General features: G+C 51.1%; 2 protein-coding genes across 6 annotated transcripts in view; one reads left to right on the top strand and one right to left on the bottom strand.

Moving 5' to 3' along the window:
- The window catches only part of ARHGEF6 (Rac/Cdc42 guanine nucleotide exchange factor 6), a 38,450-nt gene extending 35,583 nt beyond the window's left edge, over nucleotides 1-2,867 (top strand). For all 5 annotated transcript variants that reach the window (XM_068696658.1, XM_068696657.1, XM_068696656.1 and 2 more), the window contains 2 exons: nucleotides 70-124; nucleotides 522-2,867. In XM_068696658.1, coding sequence (XP_068552759.1) covers nucleotides 70-124; nucleotides 522-662 — 196 coding nt within the window. In that variant the 3' untranslated portion in view covers nucleotides 663-2,867. The remainder of the gene's footprint in view (nucleotides 1-69; nucleotides 125-521) is intronic.
- Nucleotides 2,868-7,369: 4,502 nt separating this feature from the next.
- Nucleotides 7,370-12,942, bottom strand: CD40LG (CD40 ligand). The gene is made up of 6 exons (XM_068696670.1): nucleotides 12,696-12,942; nucleotides 10,722-10,859; nucleotides 9,811-9,856; nucleotides 9,519-9,566; nucleotides 9,264-9,326; nucleotides 7,370-7,935 (listed from the first exon to the last, which is right to left on the bottom strand). The coding sequence occupies exons 1-6, from the start codon at nucleotides 12,849-12,851 to the stop codon at nucleotides 7,568-7,570; spliced, it is 819 nt and encodes a 272-aa protein (XP_068552771.1). The 5' UTR covers nucleotides 12,852-12,942; the 3' UTR covers nucleotides 7,370-7,567.
- Nucleotides 12,943-26,147: the final 13,205 nt, after the last annotated feature.

The raw sequence follows: 26,147 nt of genomic DNA, 5'->3' as shown, positions 1-26,147 counted from the left end.
TTTTACTGCACTTCAGCTCGTTCTGTTTTAGTTTGGTTTTTGAGTTTTTGCATTTTTTTTTTTTTGCAGGAGCCTTGTTGACACAGTTTATGCACTGAAAGATGAAGTCAAGGAACTGAAGCAGGTAATTTGAGTGGTTTTGTTTGTGCTGTGAGTCGAGTGGTCCATGCCCAAGAAACATCTCACCGATTGTTGGTCCCATCCTGAAGCTACTCTGTGCGTGCAGCTGGATGGTGCCATGACAGGGTCCTCCATCCAGGCTTGGAATTAGGTTTCCAGGAGGATGCTTCTGCCTGCTTAGTCCTGGAACTTCTTTGTGTGTCTGTAAGGTGGTGAGGGTCTGCTTGAACAGCTCAGACCACATGTAATGCATGTTCATCCTCTCAAATGAGCATTGACCTGCCAAATGTCCCTGGTATCTTGCCTCTGAGCCACATACAGCCAGGCACACAGAAGAACCTCATTGCATCGAGTGCATGGGCATTAACTGCATCTTTGTTCCTTTATTTTTCACCTTGTAGGAGAACAAAAGGATGAAACAGTGTTTGGAGGAAGAGCTCAAATCCAGGAAGGACTTGGAGAAGCTGGTCAGAAGGCTGCTGAAGCAGACAGATGAGTGTGCCAGGGAGGACACGGGGCGCAAGTCGTCTCTGATTGCCTGAATTTGGGGAGAAGCTGCTGGCAGTGGTGTGTGACCTCAGGTGTTTTTTGGGAAGCAGAACTGGATCCTTTGCCTCTTCTTGCTCCTTATTTTGTTGGTTTGGGGGATTTTGTTACCAAAAAAAAAAATGTCAGAGAGAAAAAAAATAGTTTTTCTTCCATCCAATAAGGAAATAAAGCAAACAGAAACAATCGATCACAACTAAAACAGTCAGCAAGCGGTCCGTGATTCACAATTCATCTGCAGCAACTAATACCTCATCGTACCTACTACTGGGAGCAAACACAATCTCTGCTAGCGATTGCCGCTCACAAAGGGTATGGCAGCAGTTTCCTAGAGGAAGCTTAAGCACTTTTTAATGCTTTCATTCTTTTCAAAAGCACCGGTACCTATTTATTGAATGAAAACATTACTGAGTTGGCATTGAGCAGAAACCAAAAAGCACCTTGCTCCTTTTTTTCAGATAATCACAACTGGGGAAGCTTTTCCCATCCACCTTCTTTTTTCCCCATTAGTTGACTGTAGCGAACTAGAGCCCAGCAATACTGTGGTTCCCGTGTGGCCTTGATACTGATTAAAATGTGCAATTAACATGAAGACATTTTAACTCCTTGGGGAAGTCAGATGTGGAGCACCTGTCAGAGCGCACGGGAAGGTATGTTGCACAGTACTGCCTCCTAACAGCTCGTGATTAGCACAACGGGTAACTGCTGTTCTGTCCCCAGCCCCTTTTGTTAAGCATGACCCTAAACTCCTACACCCTGCCTTCTTTTCACTTTGAGTGTCCAGGTATTGTATGAATTTATAGTTTTGCTGTGCTTCCCCTTGCAGGACATGCTTTTCTCTGTATGAAATGCAAACACTGCTTGACAGCAAAAACAACACCCGAATATGCTTGTCCCCTGCTCCCTTCTGCCCACGTTAGGCTCTCCTTCCCAAAGGCTAGGAACGTGCAGCCAACAGTCACTTCTCCCCCATTGCCCCAAAGGGGCTTTGCTGTAGGAAAAAGGAACTTTTGGTATAGGAAAGGTATTTATATTTAGGCTTTGACAAGAGCTGTAATGCTCCTGGGGCAAGGACGTGCAGTACCTTCCCGATCCATGCACAGCTCCTCGAACACAGCACACAGACAACATGCATATGTATCGGCTATCTTCATCTTATTTGGTGTTACATCCTAGTTTATAACTGATGTTTTCCTTCCTTAGCAGCATTATACAAGTAACCTTCTGTTAAAGTTAATAATAAGTCTTATGTATATCACAGGGCAGCATGGTCCCAGGGCGTGCAGATACACTGCAGCTCCTTAGTCATACCGTTACATTGTTCATGAAGGATATAATAGAGGCAATAATAACAACTCCCTCATTGCAATTAAAATTCAGCCAGAACATAGCAAATGGTGTTTGGGGAGAACTAGACTCTGAATCATCACAAGGAATGTAAAAAGAAGCCCTCTTTAAGCTGTTTCTAGGACAAAACAGACTTTTTAATTTTTTCCCTGGCTACATTTGCCATCTCCAGGGCATCCTAGTTGGACAGCAGCTCTCTGCATCCTTGCCTGGGTACACAGGTGAAATATTGGGTCAACAATTGAGTTCTGCTGTGCTGGATAATCATTTTCTAGGATAAAGACCTTTGCTGCACAAGTTAGCATGGCTGAAGTGCTGTTCTGGGATGCCGTGCCCAGATGCCCCAGCATCATCCAGGCCAGCTGCCTGCTCGAGGGTGGGCTGGAAACAAGGCTAGCAATGTGCAGTCAGTGCAAGGAAGTCAAGCAAGGGCCATTTGTGCTCCCACGGGAAGGTAGAAATGTTTCCCTGCTGCCCACAGTTCAGTTAAAACCCATGCTGTGTACATATGCATGTTTCTAAGATGTAATGTGATGCAGGGCACACTGGGACACTTTGGATCAGGCACTTGTCAAGAGCTAGAAGCCAAAAAAAAGAAAAGAAAATAAAAAGGAAAAGAAGCCATGCCAGATGGACAGCAATGTTTCCATATTTACTTTGTTTACAGTGCTTTGTAAATAGGTTCCAGTGAGTCCGTCTTTAGATGGATGTTGTGTCAGCTGCCTTCCAGTTTATCTTTGTCATGTAGGTTTATTTACTGTAACTACTTATGCAAGTTCAACTTTTCTAACATGTTTTTATTTTGAACAGTTTTTTAATTGACATTTTCAACAAATAAAGAAGGATAAAAATTGCTTCTTAGCCCTCAGTGCTGCTTCCTTTGTGTCTGTCTCACCTCTCTCTGGGGCTGCACCCGGGGAAGCAAGAGGGTACATACGAAAACCTCACTGAGCTCTCAGCAAACATTAGAATGAAAGCAAAGCCAACACTTGCTCTGGGCATTCCTGATTTGAGAAAAGATATCAAAACACCACAGCTTCATCACCCACCCACCCCCGGTCTACTGGGCACCGGGGGGTGCTTGTGTGAATGGTCACGCTGGCAGTTGGACTGTCACTCCCACCATTGCATGGCCCCACAGCAGGGAGGGAGGTGGTCCTGGGGCAGGGTGATGCACTTCCATCCCTCAAGTCGCACATGGACTCTGCTAACAGGGATGCTTTATGGAGAAATTGCTCTTCTCCATTGCACCAGTTGGTTGCTGTAGATAAGTCATTTCCTGCCTGAGACTTTTTTTTTTTTCTTCTGGGGATTAGGTGTGGTGACAGGATTTCCTTTGGTCTACCACTTGGACAAGACCTCCTGCATGCTGGTATTTTTAACTCTTTGGTGAGGATGCCACGTTCTCAACCTGTGCCTGAAGTGAGTCTGAGGCTTGACCACGGCTGCTGCTCAGAGCCAGCAGACCAGCGGCACAGAACGGCTGTTCTCAGCATGCAGGAGTGCTCAGCCCTGCTCTTCCTCTCCAAGCACATCAGTCAGAGCAGGAAAGCAGAAAAACAAGCAAGGCACACCGACCGTGGGTGGAAAATACTGAGATCTGCAAGGGAGCACACTTGAGCCTAAGTGGTGCTTCAGGGAGTTACTGCAGAGCCAGAACAGGACCACATTCAGACCCAGGTACCCCCGAACCTTTCGGAAGGAACGTTTCCCCTCTTGTGCCAACACAAAGCCAAATCCAGGCCTTAGCCAGAAAGCCTCCATCCTATTCTCCCACTGAATATGGGGCCCATTTGTCCCCTTCTGTTGTGCCAGGTCCCAAATGTCCCCTTTGCACAAGCAATATAATGGAGGCAGCACCAGCATCCTCCAAGCAGTAGGGTTTGGCACCAAACCACCATCAGTGTGAAATCAGACCAGGAAAGAAAACACCAAAACCCAGCTTCATCTGTGCAGCCCAAACCGCTGGTGTGGCCGGGGAAACCCCGGCGGTGCCAATTCACAGTAGCCTCACTGGCACGTGGCACTGCCACAAAGCCCCCGAGCCTGAGCCAAAAGGATGTGGGAAGTGAAGGCTCCCATCGCCCACGGGGCTGTGTGGTGCTCAGAACACCGCCTGCTGCATCCCACTGCATCTTGCCACCCAGTGTGGGGTCAGCAACTGCAACACAAGAGGAAGCAGGCGAGCAGGGCTGGTCTTTCTAGGGACAGGAAAAGATCATTTGCTAGGCTAGTAGTTAGACTTGACAATCTTAGAGGTCTTTTCCAGCCCGAATGATTCAGGAAGGGATGCTAGGGCAGGCTTGTCAGATCAGCAGCCACATCACCGCCATGCAGCCCTAGGCTTGGTGGCACAAGCTGGGGGGACCCCACTTGGAAACTGGTGTCACAACTTTTGTTTGAGGAAAACAAACAAAACCAAAAGCCTCATTTCTTACACAAACCTAAAACCCAATACATTTCCCAGTGGGTTCAACACTTTAAAAGCCACGTGAGCACCATCCCCAGCAGATGACCATGCTGTTGTGCCACGGCTCATCAATGTCCCTCTGTGCCAGTCCTGCCAATGTGCCCAGTGTATTCACCTCCCCCTCAACCCCTTTTCACTTCACTCAGAACAAAGAAAAATTGTCTCACAAACTATAAATTCCACAGCCCAAGAAATGACAGAGAGGCCCCACAGTGAGGGAAAAATCAATGTATTGATGACCTTCAAACTTTCCACGGGGAGAGGAAAACTGTCCGCCACGGCACCGGGGAGGAGAACAAAGCCGCTCAGGAGAAGGCCACGGTCTGAAATGCACAGCTGGATGGCAGCACACACATCTCCTCCCCTCCCACGCATTACCTCTCATCTGCATCCCACAGGCTATTTTTGGCAAGCGAAGAAACAGAGGCAAGAAACAAAAGCCCCAGGAAAGACAGTGGCACGAGGCAAGGAGCCCCACTTGCAGTGGAGGCAGCAGCTGTTGTTGCACAATTTCATTTAGTGGTTTTTCAGCCCAACAGCATTTCTGCTCCTGAAGGTTTCCTGCGCCTGAGAGCAAGCACTTCCCTCCCCACCCACTCACACCCATCCTACTTTTTCTCCTTTCTCAGAGTGCACAGCTTCGATAGCTTTTTGTTCCCTCATGAAGTATTCAAGACCCTATCCCCACAGTGGCCATGCACATGCACACCCCCAACCCCACGCTGTCCCTGCTACCCCCACTGCCCCCACCAGCCCATCCTGGAGGAGCTGTCTGGGTTTTGGCAGCAGCAGGGATGCAGTCGAACCTGTGCCACTGTAGGAGCTGACCAGTAATCCCTGCCACCCCATATACAGTAGCTGAAGTATCTGACCTGATGCAGGATCCAAAGCAGACAGCCCTGCAGGGCTTAGGTGAGTGTGGGAATCTTCTCTTCTAGCCAGGTGCTGTAAATCCCCCTAAATGAGCCCCTACAGCTGTACCTCATGCCTCATCACTGCCCTCCTGCCCCCTGCTCCAGCCCAGCCTGGCCAAAATGCATCTAGTGGTGCTGCCCAGCCCCAAATCCCCATCGTGCCCCAAGAAGGGTTTAGAGGCTGCCCCAGGATGTGTTTGGGACTGGCCGTCCCCACGGTGCCTCTGCACTGTCCTGCTGCCTTTGTGGTTCCCAGACCCCAAGCAGGGCCCCAGGAAGCCTCAGCATGCCCCAAACAAGCCTCAGCCCAGGTGAGAAGGGGCAGTGACTTCCGAAGCAAAGTGCCCAGCCACAGATGTCCTAATTCATCACTGGTGTTAGCTGTAGCATGATGGTGTGCAAAACCCTACACTAGCACATGTTGTGGGGCACAGAGCTATGCAGCCTGCACGGTGCTTTGGATGTGCTCAGACAGGGGGACCTGAAATGTTGAAATAAACTGCAAAACAACCACGGCCACATTCACCTCATCACGCTACGCAGTTTCCCATGCACTTTGGGTTAGTCTCCCTTTTCTGTCCACAAATACAAGGCAGTTTTAGCTCTAGTTAAATAAACAGTTTTATACATAGCACTAGACAAGAACAGTCCGTTCTCTAGCAAAGTTATGCAGCTTTGAAGAACAGCCACCCAACTACAAATTAAATTACAGTGATACCAGGCGGGCAGCCTCCGAGCAATCCTCTCCCGCCTTTGGGAGGGGACAGTGGCAGGCACCCACCACTGGCAACGTGGTGCAACGACTGCCCCGTCTGTCCTGGCACTGCCTGCAGTTGAGCACCGCAGTAGGATCAGGTCTGCAGCCTCAAACCAAGCAAACCCTAACGAGTGCTCAAATCTGAAATCTCTTCCACTTGCAGACCTGCTGACTTGTAAGAGTACTGCCAGTCTTTGTGCTCAGATAAGCATGAGCTGGATACCTAAAATCACTGTACCAGCAGTCTTGTGTCCTGCTGTGGCTCAGCTCATCCTCCCTGTGTGCCAAGCTGGAGGAAGAGGGTGAGGGGACGCCCTGGTGAGCTGTGTCACCTGGGTGCCCCTGCCTGAGGGCATGTCCTGCCCGTCTGCATTGTCCTGCTGTCCTGGAGCACCAGAAAATGTGCCACTGTGGACACATCTGTCCTCATGAGGACAGCCAGGAGATGCTCTACACATGCTTCTTGGAGGACTTGGGGAGAAGCTGTTCCTGCCACCCCTGTGCTTTCCTGGTCCTCCTCCCAGGGGAAGACATGTCTCAGGGGAGAAAGCTGGTCCAAATCTGACCATGGTGGCCAATGCCCCTTCCACAGAGTCTGAAATAATCCACAGGCAGAGGGCCCTCAGCCTGGGAGGAGGACAGCCTCACGAGCACATTCAGCTCACCAAGAGCAGAGCACCACCAGAGCCTTACCAGAGCTCTGGGCTGAAATCAGCAGCCACCCCTTGGCCACCAATAACCCCTCTGGTGTGGGGCGAATTTTGCCCCATGCAAACCTGGCTGAGACAATGGCACTCTGAGAAAGAAGGCTTGTTGAGCTCTGTAGATAGCTATGGGTGGAAAAAAAAGGGAGTTCTCAAGATAACACAGGCAGTTAGGGTGGCAAGGATGCATCACCAGCAGCCACCACGTAAGGACAGTGCATGGCTGATTGATTCCTTTAGAGGAGACGTTCCTAAGCCTTTTAATGTTTTTTCCGTTGATGTTTTGTAAGCAGATTGGTACAGGAGATAAGCATGAATCTAGCATGGAGGGAGTACCCCGAACCATCCTATGGTGTTAGGAAAGAAAGGCTGCTGGTAGAGCCTGCTAAATAAAGCTTATGTGGTACAACTGAGCCATCCTCCCTGCCAGGCGAGCAGGGCACGGTGGTGCACAGCCCCAGCACCTCCCAAATGGTCAGGAATGAAAGAAAACAGCAAAGTGCAGACAATGACAGCTTCAAACTTTGTTCCATTTCTGTTCTTAGGGCCCCTTGGCCCTCATTAATAAATAACAAAATATACAAATTAACAAACATGGGCAATAAAGAGGCAGAGGAACATAAATACGGGAAACAGGGAGAGCCACTTGGCTCAACAAAGTTGGGCTGGGCCTCCTGGGGAGGGGGGGGTGGCTTGGGGTGGCCCCCTCCTACAGCTTGAAGATGCCAAAGTAGGTGCTGCCATGGCTGTAGTTCACTATCGTTGAGTCTGTCACGTTGACAAAGATCATGTCGCCCTCCCGGAGCTCAAAGACGCCTCCCTCCCGGATGGACTGGAGATCACAGACAGCCGTGGAGGTGCTGTGCGTGTTGAGTCCCCTCATCAAGAGCCGGTCCTCTTCCATGGGGAGGTACAAATAAATGTAGAGGGTAAACGGTGCCGAAGCCGCTGCCTTGGTGCAGAAGCTGACTTGTGCATAGATGTAGTAGAGCCCTGCCTTCTCCACCTTCAGCTTCCCTTTGTGGTAGGATATCAAGCTGCTCATTGGGGCGTAGCTCGTCTTGTTCCACTCTAGCACTGTGAGGAGAAAGCATGGCTGTTGAGCTGGGACACATCCAGCTTGGGAGGATGATTTTTAGGGGATAGCCCCAGGGACATTGGGCATCACAGCCTCCATCCCCTATGGGGCAGGCAGGGAGGTGCTGTCCATCTCAGGACACCTTCTCCAGCCCATGGGACATGGGTCCCTGTCTCTGAGGCTGGGGCATGCTTAACCCCTGCTTCTGGTTGCTGGCCTTCCACAAGCCTTGTGTTGATGATGTGAGTGGAGGAGCACTTTGCTTTCTTTGTCTAGCCAAATGGAAATACTTGGGATGCAGGATCTCCATGGCTTTTGGTGGCCCAGCCTCCAAACGCTCTGAGCACTTCCAGAACACCCTTCAGTTCCTATATTCAGAGGCACCCATCCCAAGCCACACAGTTTTTCCAAGCTGGAAAAACTGCATTTCTTCCAAAGTCCTTTCTCCACTTGGCCTCCACTAGCTCCTGGAGAAGGTAAGACTTCTCCAGGGAAGGACAAAAATGACCGTCCCTCAGTTTTGGTGCACTGGATCCCTGTCAGGGTGCAGAGCTCCAAGGGTTTGCATGGTACATGTTGCTCCCACCTCTCAGAGCTCCGTCCACCTCACAGACCTGCTGCTGCCATAACTTTTGGAGCACTACTGTCCTTGGAGCAGCTCATGGACATTAATTCTGACTGGAGCCAGCACAGAAAGCTGAGGGACAGAAACCAGGAAAGCTTGGCCATGGGTGTTGAGCCGGGCTATGGCTCTGGGAAGGGTTCTGCACCTCCTTCCTACAGAGACAACCATGCAAGCAGTGAGGGTGAGCAAACCAGCTCCAAACCCTGCTCCAAGGGGAACCCCACGCAGCCTGTGGTCTGTGCATCCCATGGGGACACCCCTGCTCCCCACCACCGAGCTGCGGAGCCAGCTCTGGGCAGCCTGCTGAGCGCGGCGCAGCGTCAGCCTGCTTTGTAATCGCAACAAGTGCTTGAGCGGGGAGTTTTAAAATGCAGCAAGCATCTCGCTTCTTTGATCTTATCTAACACAGAGCTTTCCACAGGTAGACTGAGCTCTGGGTGAATTGCTGCGTCAGAGATGGAAAGAGCAGTTGCTGATTACTGGCAGTTACTCCAGAATTAAATCAAACATGCTCAGGTTGAGAAATCCTTCCCAGATTGAGAGGCTGACCTTGCAAACTCTTATTCACCTCGGAAAGCCTTGCTCCTGCAGGTGGGAGGCTTGCTGTGCCATGGGACATGTTCCTGTGCAGTGTCCCCGTCCCTGTTGGATACCCACCACCATGCCCAGCCCTGTCGGGTGGCACCAAGGGGTCTGCCTTACCTGGCACCGCCTTGTTGCTCTTCAGTCCTGCCATGTGGGCTGCAATCGGCTGCCTCTTCTCAGCTGAAATTGGGAAAGGTCAATGTTATTGAAGGCCGAGCACCCTCTCTCCCCCCGCAGCACGGCTCTCCACCAGGACCACAGCGCCTCCCAGCCTTGGGGTTCCCCCAGGGGCCAAATCCAGCTCAGAGACACGGTCTCCAAAGCAGCCCCTGAGTGAGACAATGACAGGACCTGGATGTGTCTGCTCCTTACCTGCCACAGATGTCTCATTCCTGCTCTTCGAGTGGGGGTGCTCATGACCTGCAAGGAGAAAAGGCCGAGGTTTTAATTTTGGGTTCATTTTCATTGCCTTTGTGCAGTGCAGCTGACTGGTGAGATAGCCATGCCTGGCACCTGGTCTCTGCCAGCTCTGAGTCGTGCACAGTCCTACCCCATGGGGACGCCCTGCTACGCCCGGCTGACCCCACCACAGTCACCAAAGGACCTGACCCTGTCCCCTGCAGCCACTCATCTCCCAGCCCTCCAGCAGCACCAGGACACTCACCTCTTTGCATTTCAAACTTTGGCCCCTCCTTGTTGGCTGCCCCATCCTGAAACAACAGCAAAAATATACATTTGAAACGTATATCCTTACATTTCTAAAATATAATATTTTAAGATGTACATATCAAACATTGGTAAAGCCTCTGTGTAAAAGATGCTTTCTTTTTAGGTTGGTGCTGTTTGGCACCAACAGCCCTGCCAGATCTCAGCAGAAGGGTCCTGACCTACCAAGCCCCCCAGGATTGTGTGTGGCTATGGTCTGCTCTGCTTTTTGCAGTGGAGGGGGTGGGGGGTTGCAAGGCTTTTCTTCTTAGGTTTTATGTGCCTAAAAAGCTGTGCAATTAAAATGTTGTGCAAGGTGGCTCTTCTGCACCCAAATGAGAGAAGTCTCTGGACTGGCAGGAGGTGGTGTCCCTGAGCCATGGGGAGGCATTTGCACAACGTCTTCCTCCTCCTTGCAGGAGCTGTGCTGCCTGGCCCAAGCCCTGCACCGTCATCAATGCCAAGGCAAAGAGAACATAAAGGTGCTCCCACCATCAAGTGGCCACGAGTATCCTCATGCCCACCAGGTGCAGGATGCAACAAGGTGCCAGACAGCAGAAAATCAATATTTTTCAGGCCACGATGGAGCACAGAGGTGGTAGCTCCATCCCACCCCATCTTGGGCATGCCACAGTTGGGTGCGCTCTGCTCAAGCCCGCTTTGAGAAAAAAGGGATGAGATTTTTCAGTAATGTCAATGCAGTCTAAAAATATCGTGTTAAAAAGAGAAGAATAAAAAAGGCCACATGCTCTGCAGCCCCAATGTTAAGGACCCCCCCTGGTTTTCAAAAAAACCTTTGGGTGATGTGTGTGTGTCAGGGATCCTCCCTGCACCTTCAGCATGGTTTGTATGCACTCAACATCAATCTACCTTGCCCTGGAGGTCCTTGAAGCCTTTTAAAATTTTTTCACAGTCCAATAATGTCGACTTCTGACCTTCTGCTGTTTGGCATTTCTGTACTTTCCTCAGGAAGATGTAGTCTTCATTTAAGCTCAACGCCTCTTCCATCTGCCAGTGGGGGAAAGAAGAGAGGGTCAATGGGCTGTTACTGGGAAAAGCAGGAGCGCAGCCAGGCGGTATCTATCCCTTCCCACAAGAAATTGCAGCCTGGGAAGCTTGGTGGCAGTTCCTCAGCTTTGGGAGGAGAGGGGCAGACTCCCACAAGCTGCCAGCACGGCATGTGCGCACACATCCACCTGGAGCTGCACTGACCCGCTGGCTTGCAGCTCTGGGTGAGAGGAGAGCTGCTCCGAGCCTCCTGGACCTGCGTCAATAATTAATGTATATTTTCCACTCTACTTTTTACAAAAGGTGGCTGGCAAATCTGCATCGGACTGCATTTATGATAGTGACACAGAAATGCCAGTGAGCAGGTTGGGCAGACTGCTGGGAAGCCTGCCTAGCACACCAGCGGCAGCTCCTTGGTTTTGGGTAGCTTATAAGTTAAACAAGCTGCCAGAAGGTCAACACAGCTTGTGAAATGTGGCTGAATTCTGCTAGGAGTTTGAGATTAAAAAAAAAAAAAAAAAAAAAAAAAAAAGGATTAAAAAATTCAGAAAGCTGAAAAAGAATGATATATATATATAATTGTATATGTAATTATATATATATATAATATGTAATATATAATTATATATTTTATATGCAATTATAATATAATATAGTTATAATCATATTATATAATATATTTATATAATTATATATATACATATATAAAAAGATTGATTTTTGAAATGACACTTGTTTTCAGAAAAACTAATATTTGGCTAGGCAACAAAGAGAAGTCCAGGCTGACTTCTGGCAATGTTGGGTCAGGTTTCAAACCTGCCACAAGCACTACAGAGAGCTGTAATCCTCCTGCCCCTTATGACTGCCCCCCATCTGCTCTGTTGCAGTGGGGCAGATGCCACAGCCCGGAGCTGCCACACTTGGCTCCAGCAGGGACCCCCAGCCCCCAGGCTGCAGCCCTCAATGCAGCAAAGTCCCCCTTCCACCCTCTGCTCCAAGCCACCCCGTTCAGATTTGTTGTCCGCCCTTGAAGATCAGCAGTTACTCACTTGTATCTCAATTCGGATCAAGACAACACATTTAAAACCCACTTATATAAATCTTATCTTTGCATCTGCTGAGGAGATGGGTTTTCTGTAACTGGTAGTCTATGTGTTTTCTGCTTTGGGAATGAAATGTTTTAGATCGGTGATTTTAAGCATCATGCAGTGCAGCTGCAGTTATAGCAACCTCAAAAACAGCTTTTCAGTTTTTTAAATTTTTGGTATGTATTGTCCCACGTGTGGGACAGGATTATGGATATTGTGTCCCCTTCATAAAAATAAAGACAAAATATTAAGATCCACTGTTTCCTTCCCAAAGCAGAAAGACAGTATCTGAAGTGCAATATTGGTAAAATTAATACATGCAAAAGCAGAAAAAAATTCATTTCTGGACTCCCTCCTCCTCTTCATGAGCGCCCCAGTGCTGCCAGGTGCCATGGCACCAGAAAGACCACCAGGTAACCCGAAAAGCCTGAAACAGTCCTTCGTGTTTATGCCCCCTCTCCTCTCCCAGACCGGCCACTGTCTGCCAGGTTTGCTCTTAGCAGCTCCTCTTTATTGACCCATTCTCTCTTTGTTAATGAAGGGAACGGGTCTCTTCCTCTGTGTACGTCTTCACTTAGTTGCAAATTAAAGCAGAAATAAGAACATGGGTGTATAAACACCACTCCTGCAGCAGTCCAGTGGCCATCATCATCTTGCACCGTATTCATCCTGAGAGCGATCAGGGCTGTCCACACCGAAGGCAAATTGTGTTAGCAATCCATCAGAGACACCCTTATTTTACACTTACCTTATCCATCTTCATGTGAAGATACAAACAGAAGAGTACAGTCCCGATTGTCTGTACTACCATAAATACAGCGAGGAAGCACATGAACATTTTCATGGTGCTGGGAGAGGTGCTGCTCATGGATCGGGGTGCAGCAGAGCCGTAGACTTCATTCATCCTCCGTGCACGTTGCTGGTGCGCCTTCAAATGATCTGCTTGCAAGTAGCATGAGAACTGTTGTGTGAGCACCCGCTGCTCAAGGGATACAGGTTGCAGCAACCTACACTTCCTGGAAAAAAACCTTCGTAGTGGGTACGTTTGTTCACTACCATCTCCCACAACAAAAAAAAGGTTACTTAGACTTTCTTCTCTGGTTCACTTCCATGCTTTTTCCTACCATCCTACCAGAAGCAGATATCGATTCTTATTCCGTATATTCATATTTGCCTTCGAAACACTCCTGACTCTGCCCCGGTGTTTTTTTCCTGTTGTGGATGAAAGCTTCACAACTAGTCAGCCTCAGAGCAATGAAGACTGCAAATCCATGGGCAGCACTGCTGAATGGTGGTGCAAGCTGCCAGGGGTTAGGAAGCACTTGGGAAGCCAGCTGTTTCTCAAAAGGAGAAGAAAGGCTTTTTTCTCTCAGTTTTCTTCATGAGAAGGACAATTGTGTGGCTGAGGCAGGTGGGTTGTGCTGGTTCCTGGCCTTCCCTCATGCTCCCTGTAGGTGAAGTCTGCCCAAGTAAGACGGATGCTCCTGGGGAAAGGGACACCTCTTCAGGCATTGGGACCCCAATGTGGGTGTCGTGCTCCTTGATGGACAGCCAGCAGGACTTTGGGTCTCAGTGCTTGGCCACCAGTTTGGAGAGACATGTTTTGAGCCATCTTCCCAATACCACAGTGAGGTTCTTACCCTGAATCCATGGGCACAAGGATCCTCAGATCGTACTCCCATTTATACATATGATATTTATTTTCTGGGCATAAAAATGGTTACTGAGGACATTGCCACTCCTGACAGCCACTGACATCCCAGCACCACCTCCATGCAACTTCAGGTGTCCTCCCCACGTCCCTTGGCCCAGCAGCAGAGGTGTGCTCCTGCCCCTGTGCATCCCCTGCCCATGTTTGCAGCTCTTCAGGCATCTGACACTATGCAGCCATGCAGGACCCATACAAAAATTCATGGTAAATGCAGAGGGGTCCTGCTTTCAAGAAGGGACAGGCCTCCTTTGCTCCATGCTTGAGCAAAGAGGATGAAGCTGGGCTGCCAGGCTGCCTGCACGGGGGCTGGGGCGCTGGTTTAAAGGCAGCGATCAAACCATCATGCAAAGTTGTTTTGAAAGTAACAGCCTGAAGGCAACGGTCTTATCAGATGTGCATGCAGCAAATAAAGGGCCGGATCCTGCCAGCAGCAGAAGGGCACTGAGCAGGGTGCTGCTCGCCTGGCAGCCACAGCAGAGGATGGCACTCAGCACCATGGGGTTGCTCAGCACGGCAGGATGAGGTCCAGCATTCGCTTTTTCTATCTACCCAATCTCTCGCATCCTGTCCTGTGTGGTTAGGGTGCTCTTAGCTGCAAATGCAAGCTCTGGTAACAAAGCACAAACATCTCTGCAACTCAGTCAGCTTGTGACCTTGGCAGGTTACCATGTGCCTAAATATAGCACCCAAATCACAAATGTGTGACAGCGCCAGGGTCTTTGTTGGCAGCAATTCAGTGACCAGGCAAAGGGCAGCCTGAGGCTGATGCCCTGATGGTGCTCTGGGGCCATTCATTCCCTTGACTTGCTGGGGCTGCCACCTCCCTGTACCAAGAGGAGCTTTGGGATGGGTCTGTAGCACACCCCCCCACCCACACACACAGCCTGAGGACACTGCCAACCAGTCCTTTCCTTCTTTTCTATCTTAAATTTGGTGTTAATTTTAGAAATGCCAGCCCTGGCCCCCTGGCAGGAGTCTGAGCTAACACCAAGCTCCCAGGCACTGTCGGCCATGGAGAGTTTGCCACCTTCACCAGCAAGAAGATGTTTCGTGGTGGACATCTCCAAGGACACCCCATGGCACTGAGGGCCACAGCTGCGTTGCTGTTTGGGGCTTGGGGCCATGGTGAGCACCAGTGCCTGTTCCCCAAAGTCCTTGTCCCATCCATTGCCCAGATGGCAATCACCGACATTTTCCAAGGCTCTTCAGAGTTTCCTCTGAACTAAAGAGTTATGTTTGGAGGAAGTCTTCATATGAGAAACAAAACGACATGAGAAGTCATTACTTAATACTTTCCCCGAATCCTGAGTGTCAGGACTCAGAGGCAGCCGATAACGTGTGAAACCACAGCAGTGAGTGATGCAGAGAGCAAGTGAGGTTTTGCACAACTATTCCTGAGCCCTGGCCGTCCCCATCAGATGAAACTTTTTCAAAGACGTTTCTGGATAGTCACCCATCACCATTTCACTGAAATGAGAAGAAGCTGCAGGTAATGACGGAAAAACCCAGCACAGCTCTGGCCACGTTGCACACACCTGGCTGGGGAGGCAGAATTTCGGTGAGGATGAGGAATGGCTCCCCTTCAGCATCCCCAACATGAAACATCGACAGAGGGCTGGCCAGCTTGCTCTGAAAACCGGGAAACCCATACTCAATAGTCACCAGCGCCCTGACAAAAAAGACGGGGTGGAAATTATGACAGGGGGGATCCTGGCAGAGATTCGTCAGCACACCTCGCTGGGAGGGCAGGCTGGCAGCTCCTCTTCAGGAAAACATTGCTTTGTGTTGGCAACCCAGTCCTGGCCATCTCCTCCAGCCCCTATCAACAGGTCCTGTGGTGGCTTCTGCTGTGGGCAGGAGCCCAAATCGATGAGGAGGTGTTGGCTGAGCTCTGGGCAAGGCAAAGCCCCGTCGAGCCATGCCCTTACCTCTGCTGGGCAATGCCAGGAAGCCTGGTAGGTGCTCTGTCACTGTTTCACACAGATGGTAGGGATGGGGCAAGAGGCTCCGAATCCTCAAAGCTCATGTCATCTCTTGCCAGGGTCAGGTTGTATCATGGCTCCACATCCTTGGCCACTTGGCTGCTGTAGGAGCTTGGGGGAGTGTTGTAGGGAGGTAAAAGAGGGTCATGGTCCAAAGGGATGATAGGCAACAGAGGAGGACCCAGTGCTTGAGGGAAGAGCCTGCCTACATGAGAATTCCCCAGGGCAGGTGAAGTTCACCCGCACCTGGTGACAAGCCCGGCACTGAGCAACCAAAAGGGTTTTCTTTCACCCCAAACTCTCCGAACATAACCATAACCGTCTGCTTGCGCACCCAAACGGGCACGGTTCCTCCAGCCTGTGTGAGACGATGGGAAAATGTGATCCATCGCTTGCATTCCTATTGACCTAGTTGTGGTATTTCCGCTGATCAGCAAATTGTCTCCACTGCACTCGGCACTCGGCTTTGTTTACCGAGAAAATATCCGGTTGCCTGCCACGGTGATCTGTCAAAGGCTGGGAGCGTTTCTGAATGCAGTAAGGTGAAAGCTAACGAAAAGAGAGTGATTTTTTGGGTGCCTGCTGTGGTTTCGTATAACTAGCTCTATAAATTGTGCTGCTCACCCCACATACTCTTTACAATTAACAAAAGCCAGGTGCCGTGAAGTACTAAGAACAATAGATTCAGAAAGAGGATTTTATTCTGAGTCACAAAAGGAGTTTGCTTGCAATGCCGTGGGAGGGATGCAAAAGGGAACCTGTAAGAGAAACCTGAATTTGTCCCTTCAGCACTGGGCTATGGTTAGAAGGGAAATTTGAGCTTGTCCATAGTTTGTTTTGCCATTTCTTTAGATTTTCCTTCTGCCATATCTCCCAAGTCTTCAGGATTACGCCTGTCACCAGCGAGACGGGACAGACGGAGCCAGAACGTCACAGAAAACATCACCAGCATCCGGAGAAAGAAAGGTTACATTGCAGTTTCCGTTCATTTCTTTAACTGTATGAATTAGAGAATGCTCCAGAGTGAAGAGCAGCAAGAGGCAGGCTCAAGGATAGGAGGAGAGGTCAATACTCGTGATGGTCACATCTCCCTGTGGAAGAGAACAGCAGATGTTGGCTGTAGCCACTACTGCGATAATGGCAGGCTGCAGCCTGGTTGTTCGTGGTGTCCTTCACCCATAAAGTCCCAAGTGGAGGTCAGCAACCTTGCCAGGCTCCAGCAGGTGTGAACACAAGCCATCCTGGGCTGTGACACAGCCTGGCTGCTGGGGAGCACCCGGGCTAAAGAGCCAGGGGCCAATGCCCACACAGGTGAGGGGACATCTGCCCCTTCTCTACCACCTCGCAGAGCAGCAAAGAGCAACAGGGAAAGGCTGCAGGGGACAGCACCAGGTGCTGCTCTCCCTCTGAGCTGCCCTGCTCCAAGGGCTGTCATCTCCTGTGCCCTTCCCACTGTCTGTCCTCTCCCCCAGCCCCTTGGATGCACTCCAAGCTGGTCTTTCCCAAGGGGATCGGGGGGGTGCAGAGCTAGGAGGGGCAGAGGAGCCAGCCCCCCTGGAGGATGGAGAGCATGGAGGGGCACGTGGCTCTCGCCACATCTGGGCAGTGATGTGCCGTACTGAGCCACTGAGAGCGCGCATCTCCAAACTGCTGATGCAGAGCCTCACTGCAGCCGTGAAACCACAAATGGCACTAGAAACTTCTTGCAGTGACGGCTGCACCTACCTCTCCTGGCTTCCTAAAAATAGAGCTTGGCACAGGGCAGGCTGCAGCCCTGGCCCTGCCAAACAAGCGTGAGTCACCACGGAAGAAGGCAGGAGCACCCCGCACATCCCGGGGTGCAGCTCTGCCCGGCACAAGGTGCAGAGACCCGGAGCCATCAAAGCCGAAGCGAAACGCGCTGGGGATGAGCAAAGCACATGGGAGGTTTTGCACCCAGCGGCCGCCTCCCACGGCAGGGTGCCATTGGGTGGGTGGGGGGGGGCCCAGCTTTATCTGTGCGTCGCCCCCGGCTCCCCAGCCCAGGACAGGACCAAAACAGCCACGGCATCTGCATCTGTGTGGGACTGGTGAGCAAAACAAAAGTCTCAGGGAGGAAAGGAGGAATGCGGCTGCTGTGGGGGTCAGCAGTGCCCACCAGGACAGGGCCACCCACCCTTCAGCTCCCACTACCCCACAGGGGTCCCTGCCACCTGGGAGGGAAATGCCCCTAGGTCAGGGTCTCTACCTAAGGATGGGGTCACAGCCCCTGGCCAAATTTCAGGATGTGAAATTATCAGACAATGGGGAATCATCCAAAGCTGATTTGGCAGCCTTTAATTTAAACTTCTGCCTTGCTTTCCCACTCTGAGCATTCCTCCAGCGCCACCCCAACCCTCCAAAGCAGTACTTGTGCAGGGAAGGTGGCAGAGGTAGCAAGTTGCTGCTGGAGCCGTTTGGGCTTCTGTCCACCTATGCCGCATGGTTTGTGTCACCAGGCAAGCTGGAAAGCAAAGGCACATTGTGTTGTGCTCCTGTCTCATCACTCCATGTGAGATCGGCCACACTCTGAGTGGTGACAGCAGGGGCTGAAAAGGCTGGTTGCTAAATCTTATTAATGTTTCCTCTTGCATTAACATAGGATTTAGACACTGTGGAGAAGATGGTGACCAAATCTACTTGAAGGGGTCCCCCTAGAAGTGCCGGACAGTGGGAGAAGTGGTGTCTGCTTGGGAGACACCCAGCGTGCATCCCCTTGGGTCACTGGGATCCCTTGGGATCCTGCACAGCCCCTAGGTGAGAACGGGAGTCATGCTGCTGAAAATGACAGCAGGCAGGATGGCAAGGGTGAGCTGCCGAGTGGACGAGCCTTGAGAGGGGCAGACAAGGAGAAAAGCCTTAGCCCCTGTCTGACACTGGCCATACCATGGAGAAGGCAGCACCTGCACATAAATCCACACACTGCCACGCTCCCTAATAGATGCTCAGTCTGAGAGCCCAAGCACCATGATGCACACACGTCCTGAGCCAGCAAAACCAATCCTGAATCTCTCACAAAGCAACGTGAAGGCAGGGTAGCATTGCCTTCAGTCGTGTGCAACAGACACCGCAATGGTAACCCACAGCGCTTCGGTCTCAGCGCTGGCAGAAGCGAAGCTTTGAGCTGGGCTCGTGGATGTTGCTGCGCCTGCCGGGAGCCCTCTGCCCATGCCCTGTCCTGGCCATGCTGCAGCACCACGGCCTCGGCTGGTTTGCAGCAGACCTGGCCACAGCTCACTCCTTGGCCACGCTGCAATGGCCCGAGCCTTGGGACGCAATCTGGCTAACAAATCCAACACAAAATCCCTGTGAGCTTGCGGGAGATGCGGCAGAGAGTGGATGCTAAAACAACTCTGCCATCTACTGACTCCTCGGCTCCCCTCCCTCCCCTGCCCATCCCTGCTGCAGCCACGCTGAGGCTAAACCGAAGTGTCTGGCTGGATCAGAGCACCATCGCCTCTCTAGTGAAATTAAAAGGAAATGACACAGGCAGAGGTGGAAATGGAAGAAAAACAGCCCTGAAGGCCTCAGGCCTGGTGTCGTGCACCCCTCACCCTGCCAGCATGGGAGGGCACCTCTCGGGCTGAGCCCTAGTTGCGGGGTCAGCTCTCTCCTTGCAGCATGGCAAGGCAAAGGAGCCACTGCTGCAGAAAGTATCAGTGGGAGGCACCAGCCACGAGGACAAGGGTGTCACCTCAGGGTGCTTCTGCAGAGGAAAATGTCAGCAGCATGGTGACAAATGTCAGACCTGCATCTCAGGGGCCACGCACAGCCTCTCCCCGTAGCCCTCGGGGGCAGACGAGGACATTTCCATGGCCGTGTGGCAGCAGGATGATGCATTGATGTGGGGGTGTGTAGGATGTTTCTCTTTCTAAAGAGGAATGCACAGAGGAGCTGTGGCATGGCCATGGGCTCTCAGCTGGATGCATTGGAGGCTCTGGGGCCTGAGCTCTGTGCCACTGCAGGCTCTGAGGTCCCTTACACCCTCACTTAATGCCTTGGGTGAGAGAAGCAAAGCTGAGCACCCTGCTGAGCTATCTGGGCTACGCATCCTTTCTGCAAAGGGTGCTTCACACTTGAAAACGAGTAATGAGGTCAACAGACATGGCCTCACACAACAACATGCAAAGGCACGGCATCAGGTAGCCCACCTCCACTGCTCCTTTCTGCCCTTTTCAGCCAGCCCCAGCACTTCTGATGGCACAGGCAGCTGCAGTGCTGAGATCCTGCTCCCACCCCCAGCCAAGCCCACCCCTCTCAGGCAGCACCACTTCTCCTCGGGTGTCTGCCTTCAGCTAGAAGGCACAAGGCTCCAGGAAAAGCTTGGAGATGCTGGCTCTGCCCACCAAAATGCCTGTGCGATGGATGGGAGCTGGCACTGGCTCTGCAGACAGCAGGTTGGAGCCTGAGCCAGAGCAGTCAGTGGGTCCCTGCTGCACACCCATGTCTCTGGCTGGGCTTGGGAGAGGGCAGCAAGGTGAGCTGGGGGCTCAGGATGCTGTGTGGAGGTGGCTTTGCAAGGATGTCCCCAGCAACTTCCCTCCTAAGGGAAGTAGCTATTTTCAGAGCCATCAAGATCTCCTCCATCACCTGAGTTTTGTGACCAGAAGGGGCTCAGCGCAGGCAGTCTGTAGCTGATGGCAGCCTATCCCGGGCAAGCTTTAGACCATTTTAACACCCTGTTCTTTCTCCACCGCTCAGCCCACACCATGGCCCTGAAGCATCCCCTCCATGGGCTGGGAGTCCAGGTTGGCAGATCTGCTGCGGCTGTCCCCAGGCATGAGCAGTGCTTTGTGTGTGTACTGCTGCTGATCGCTGTGAATGCCACTGTTGCAGCATCAGCCTTCCCCAAGGTGCCAAAGGGAGGGAGCAGAGAGGGTTTAGGCTCTCCCCCAGAGCTCCCCAAGTCAGAGAAGAGGCATTTCCAAGAAGTGGCTGCAGCCCCTGTGAATCACAGCTCTGGTGGGGAGCCGGGCATCTCCCGTCCTTCCAGGAACGCAACAGCAGAAAATGCTGCAGCCTCACCCCAGGGCCCTCTGATACTGGGACCAAATTCACTGCAGTTTCTGGGTACAAGTCAGTCTTACCAGCAGATGCGAAACACTTCTCGGAGCTTGCAGGCTGCTTGCAGAGGGCTGGGAGACGTCAGCTTGCCTCGTGTTCACCACAGGGGCCAGGCTCGCACCCAGGCAGCTGCTGCAGGGTGCTGCTGTGCTGGGAGCCCAGCACCCGGCCCCGGTCATGGTTGCATCCTGGCAAGAGCAAGATGAAACGAGACAGTGCCTGGAGTCCCTTGGGACAGCAGGATGGGGCTAAAAACCCACATGAAAGGAAATGAGAGCTAGCCATATGCAGCCTCCCCAGGGTCACATCACACTGGAGGAGCAAGCTGCATCTGGAAAAGGCTACTGCAAACGTACCCCACTCATCCTTAAATTGGACACAGAGCTCTGGGTGCACGTGCAGGGGCAGATCCTTACAGCAAACTGCAGAATCATGGGATTCAGCTTTCCTGCTAACATCCCAGTATCATGTTCCTACTGCCCCAGCAGATTTCTAAAAACCCTGAGAACTCCCTCTCTTGCTGCAAAACACCATGAAAGGAAAACCCATAGAACATGTTGAAGGAAAACACCCAAATGGCAAGAACCATAAGGAGAGAGAAAAGGATTGTGTTCAGGGAGGGGAAGAGGAACATGCTGCTCTCAAGAAACTGACACCATTTTGCTGAGCCATGAGAAAACCTACCCACATAAGTGCTGAGTGTGGTCAGCCCTGTGACTGTAACCTGGGGCAGCTGTGCTGGAAATGGGGCTGAGCGGTTTGAGAGAAATTAAAGCAAACCCCACAAATATCCCAGCTCTTTCCCTCAGACTCCTTCATGCCTGCCACGGGCCATCGGGATGTGGCTCCTGTTGGGTTGTGCTGCTGCAGTCTGTGTCAGGATGCTCGCGATACCCTGGAGAAGTCAACTGGGATGGTGTTCACCAGAGCGGGGGCATCTCTGCTGCTGGGGAAGATCCAGGGGTGGAAAAAAGCAAACCTACACAGTGGGGTTAGAAAGAGTCACTGTGCCAGCTCTCGCCCAAAGAACAATAGGATTTCAGAGGGGAATTGGCTTCCATTGCTGCGTTCAGCATCCCAAGAGATGCAGCTGCTGAGGAGCATGAGTGAGCTTTTGGGTTTTCTGAGTGCAGAATTCCCCCTAATTCTCAACAAACTAGGCAAACCCTCTGCAGTCAGCAGCAATATTGTAGCAGCTTGGTATTGCAGCACGATACTGAGCCCCAGTGTTGCTGCACACACACACGTCTCCTCCCCACCAGCCATCCCCCAAGACCAGCAAGGTCTCTGGCAGTGCCACGTGCTGCAGACACTTCCAAGCAGAAGCCTACATTTGGTGCAGGAAGGCAAATTTCCCCCCATTCCCTCTTTCTGTGCATGAAATAACAGCTGAGCACATGGTCTCTGAGGTGGCCATCAGGACCTTCAGAAAGGGACTGCTTAGGTTTTTTTCTTTTATTTTGCACGGCAAGAACATCAATGGAACTGAAAGTAGGTTCACACCACAGTGCCCACCCATGCAAAGCTATAACGAACCACAAAACCAGGCAATTACACAATCTTCTTTTAATATTTACCAGGCTCATTTTCCGAGCACTGGCTGATGCTGGAAACAGCCTCCGAAGAGTTTAGTGGTAGAAATGACCTCTTGGCCTGCTCTCAATAGAAAAAACACTGAGCTTGTCCTTGAGGGCAGAAGCATGTGATTCAGGCCTCTAAGAACGAGCCCCAGTCTTCAAATAATCCTGCAAGTGCTCGGATTGCTTCTGGTACAGTCCCAGGAAGGCTTATAATACTCTCCCTCACATAGCTCAGCTCAAAGAGGGAAGATGTGAAGCATCTCCACCCAGCTGACCTTCCTCACCCTCAGGCCTCTTCACAGCCTGTCAAGGCTTCCTGAATCCCCGCTGCCAGCAAAACCTCAGCTGCTGGCTGTCAGGGAGGACACTGGGGTTTCCTTCCAGGCAGAAATCCGGTGGGGTATGTGGGCAGGACATGAGCTGCCATCACAGCATGCCAAAGCATGCCAGGGCACCTCCTGCTGTCTCCTGGGGTCTCATGCCCATCAGATGCAACCCAGGACCTCGGGGCAGAGGCAGGACAACCCTTCCACCAGCAGCAAGACAAGCACAGCTTTCCCTGCCGTGAAACCTCCACTTCCACTTAGGTAATGAGAATCCCACAGTAAAATCAAAGCACCCAGAACATCAGCTCGTTTGTTGAATTAGCACATTTAGCCAATTAACCTCAAGCCAGACACAAAAGCAGTGGTGGATGCTGAGCAGCTGTTTACACAATGCAGCTCCTGCCAGGACATGCTGTGCAGGGCAGCCCATTAACCATGGAGATCAACAGCACGGTCCCACAGGGCTCTTTTTCACCCTGACACTTGGGGGATGCGATCCAAAGAGAAATAAAAGCCAAGCTCCCCTTGTCAAGCTCCAGAGACATTAGGACATCAGTGCAGGCTCAGGAGGGGCAAATGTCTTCCTTCAGAGATGTGAGTGGTAGAGTGTGCTGTGCACACCTGGCAGAGGAGACGTACCAAAGGAGTGTGGCCACATCCCGAAAACCTGCAATTCTTTCACAAAAGGCAGGCCGAGACCTCTGTAGTAAGCTGGGGCAGCTGGGCTCTCACTGAAGTCCACAGACCAGGGAAGTGAGGATGAATTGCGGCCAGCATCTCTGAACAGGTTGAGAGCTGGGTTATGATGCAGCCTGAACAACTGAGCCAGGCCAGCCCTGCTGGAGCTCAGGGGACACCATGAACACAAGACACCTTACACTGAGACCAAAGGTTTGGTGACCACCTCCGGCAGTAGCTGATAGTCCAGAAAATTAAAGTCCCACCAAAATCCGTCTGCAAGTACCTAAACTGGGGGTTGCATCAAGAGCACTGCCTTTAGGAGAGCCTTGTGTGTACCTCTGCCTCTCCAGCATCCCAGGGCTGGGAGCACCACAGTTGGCTTACGCACTGCAGCAGAAACACTTTCTTCCCCTTGTTGCGCCCTGCTGTCTGATCCTTGCTGAGCCACTCTCCAGTTTTCATTTCCTTAGCAGCACGAATTCACTAGTCCTGCTGATGCAATACAGCAATGTAGCACTTATCAGGCTAAACCTGGTAGGAAGTCGGCTTCCCACGCTGCACCACTTGCTGGCAGCTCTGGGATGCAGTGCGGCTCCCGGGGAAGCAGCGGTCGCTGTGGGAGCCAGGACCTGGCTTGTGGTATGCAGTCTGCTGTTGCCTCCTTTTGAGGACTACGGCACATGCAGGCACTGGCAGCATGCACAAGCTTTGTATAACCTCTCTTCCGCTGGGCTTTGCAGTTTGCTTTTCCAAATATCTTCTTGTTTTATTATCAGGCAGGAGGACAGGATTTGCATTCCTTACCTCAAGCCATTCCTTATTCTTGTGTTTTGTTTTTTTTTTTTTGTTCTTTTGCTGTCTGTTCAGCAAATGTAATGTTCAAAGACCGCAACAGCAGCAGACCATGAAAAATGTTAAGGTCTTTGGGATCAGCAAGCATCTTTTCATTCTGTGCATTTACATAGCGGATGAGCCTTGTCCTGAAGGAGCCTCCTGGAATTACCACGCCAGCATCAGAACTTTGCATTTTTCACCCCGGCACCAGATATCCATCACAGTCACTGGCAGCATGGTGAATCCACCCACAAACAAGTGGCAAACCTAACGGCGTGTGGGGCAGCACACTGCATGTCCTCAGGCATGCAGAGCACTGCTGTTAGCACTAGCAATATCAAACAGCGATATAATACACACAAGCAGCCAGAGGTGACCCTTGCTGTTTTGACTGCAGGTCCAAGCCCTGAATCAGGCCCTTTAAAGAAACAAAGAATAATGAATCACATTTATCCAAGAAATAAATGGCAACATTGAGCAGTCAGGAAATGCACAACCAGACTCACTTCCTACATGGGGAGTAACAACATCTTCTTTCATGCCATAATGGCTTTCTGCTCTTAGGACTTTTACTGTATGCCAGATGACTGAAATAGAGCTACTTGTGTTTAGAGCCCCCGCAGACAGAGTGGAGTTAATGAAACTGTTACTTTGGCTGAGGTTTCAGAGGAAGGGCTTGTAGAGACCTACAGCAACAAACCAAACCTAAACGCAGCCTTGAGAGAAGGGCTCTTAGATTTATATCCAACCACTGTGAAAACCTTAGAACTGACAGATTATCAGCTGCAAAAGTTACCCAAACCTACTTCTAAATAATCATGAAAGTAGCTGTCAACCGAGAGGAGTCTCAAAAACACACATCAAGAGCCAACACAACAGCTTAAAAAATCCTTCAAACTCATAGACAAGGGAAGCTGTACAGCTTGACTCATTTAATTGCTTAAATCAAGCAAAATTCCAGTTTAATAACAGCCTTATATACAAGGAATATGTCACAAATAATGCGTCAACAGAAATACGTTTAACACAAAGAAGTTAAACTGGTTCTGTGGCAGATGCTCGTTTACATATGTATTGATTTAATTACAGATTTCTCTCCCTGCTTTCAAGATTGCTAAAAAAGATTCAGAACACAATTCCAGAACCTCTCAAGTTGAGCCAGGGCGATGAGATGCACTAATTTTTCCTTTGGTTGTGCCGACAGAGATGTGCAACAATCCTGCTCTTATTGACGTAAACAAAGTCAGAGGCGAGGGCAGTCCTGGCGCTGCCAAAGCTCCGGATGCACCACTGGATGTGCCGCTGTTTGTGGCTGCCTTCATACACATAAAAAGCGGAACCAGGCCAGAAGACCCTTGGGTTTTCAGTCTGCATTAAAGAGAATTTCTGTGCATGCTTCAGCTGTGTACATGAAAGATGGGGGGAATGCGTGTGCAGAGGGGAATAAACCTGACTTTAGGTTCAAGCACTCCCCAGTTTGCAAACCACAGAAAGCGTTGTTCCCAGGCAAGGAGGAGCAACAGAGAAGGCTCTTATTTCCCTGAAACCCCTCCCTTCCCAAGTGTTTCTGCATGGAGACAGGCAGCAGTTCTCATTAGTCACTGTTAGACAGTTGTTTTGTGCCCTCCGGCCTGTCAGTGTGGGAAAAATGCCTAAGAAAGCTTAGCCTGACAGCCTGCTGCAGAGCCGGCAGTGCGAGCGCCCCGCAGAGCTATTCCAGAGCTCGTTCCCAGACAGTTATTTCTCACCAGTGTTTCCAGGCTGCTTTCCTGTGTGAGGAACAAGAAGGAAGAACTATTTTTTGGGGTACCATTACAAGCCTGCAGGCAGACACAGTGTTTCTAAGCAGGGACCGCTGCAGCGAAGCAGAGATGGCACCAGGCACTTACCTATGTACCCAGTGATTGTGCCCAGATATAAGACGTGTAAGAGATGGCAGAATTCACACCCCCATTAAGGGAGAGCCCCAGAATCAGACACCTGCATCTCAGGAATGCTCCTCAC

The sequence above is a fragment of the Anas acuta genome, chromosome 13 (assembly GCF_963932015.1).
Source record: "Anas acuta chromosome 13, bAnaAcu1.1, whole genome shotgun sequence".
Lineage (NCBI taxonomy): Eukaryota > Metazoa > Chordata > Aves > Anseriformes > Anatidae > Anas > Anas acuta.
The sequence above is the reverse complement of the archived record's forward strand: the minus strand, read 5'-3'. Positions and strand labels throughout refer to the sequence as shown.

What these genes read in the sequence shown, in the direction of transcription:
- CD40LG (XM_068696670.1), bottom strand. Translation starts at nt 12,851, where the DNA reads ATGAATGAAGTCTACGGCTCTGCTGCACCCCGATCCATGAGCAGCACC. An exon ending in TTCACATGAAGATGGATAAG is followed by an intron (nt 10,860 to 12,695) that starts GTAAGTGTAAAA and finishes CCCCACTGGCAG; the next exon opens with ATGGAAGAGGCGTTGAGCTT. An exon ending in TCAAGGACCTCCAGGGCAAG is followed by an intron (nt 9,857 to 10,721) that starts GTAGATTGATGT and finishes CTGTTGTTTCAG; the next exon opens with GATGGGGCAGCCAACAAGGA.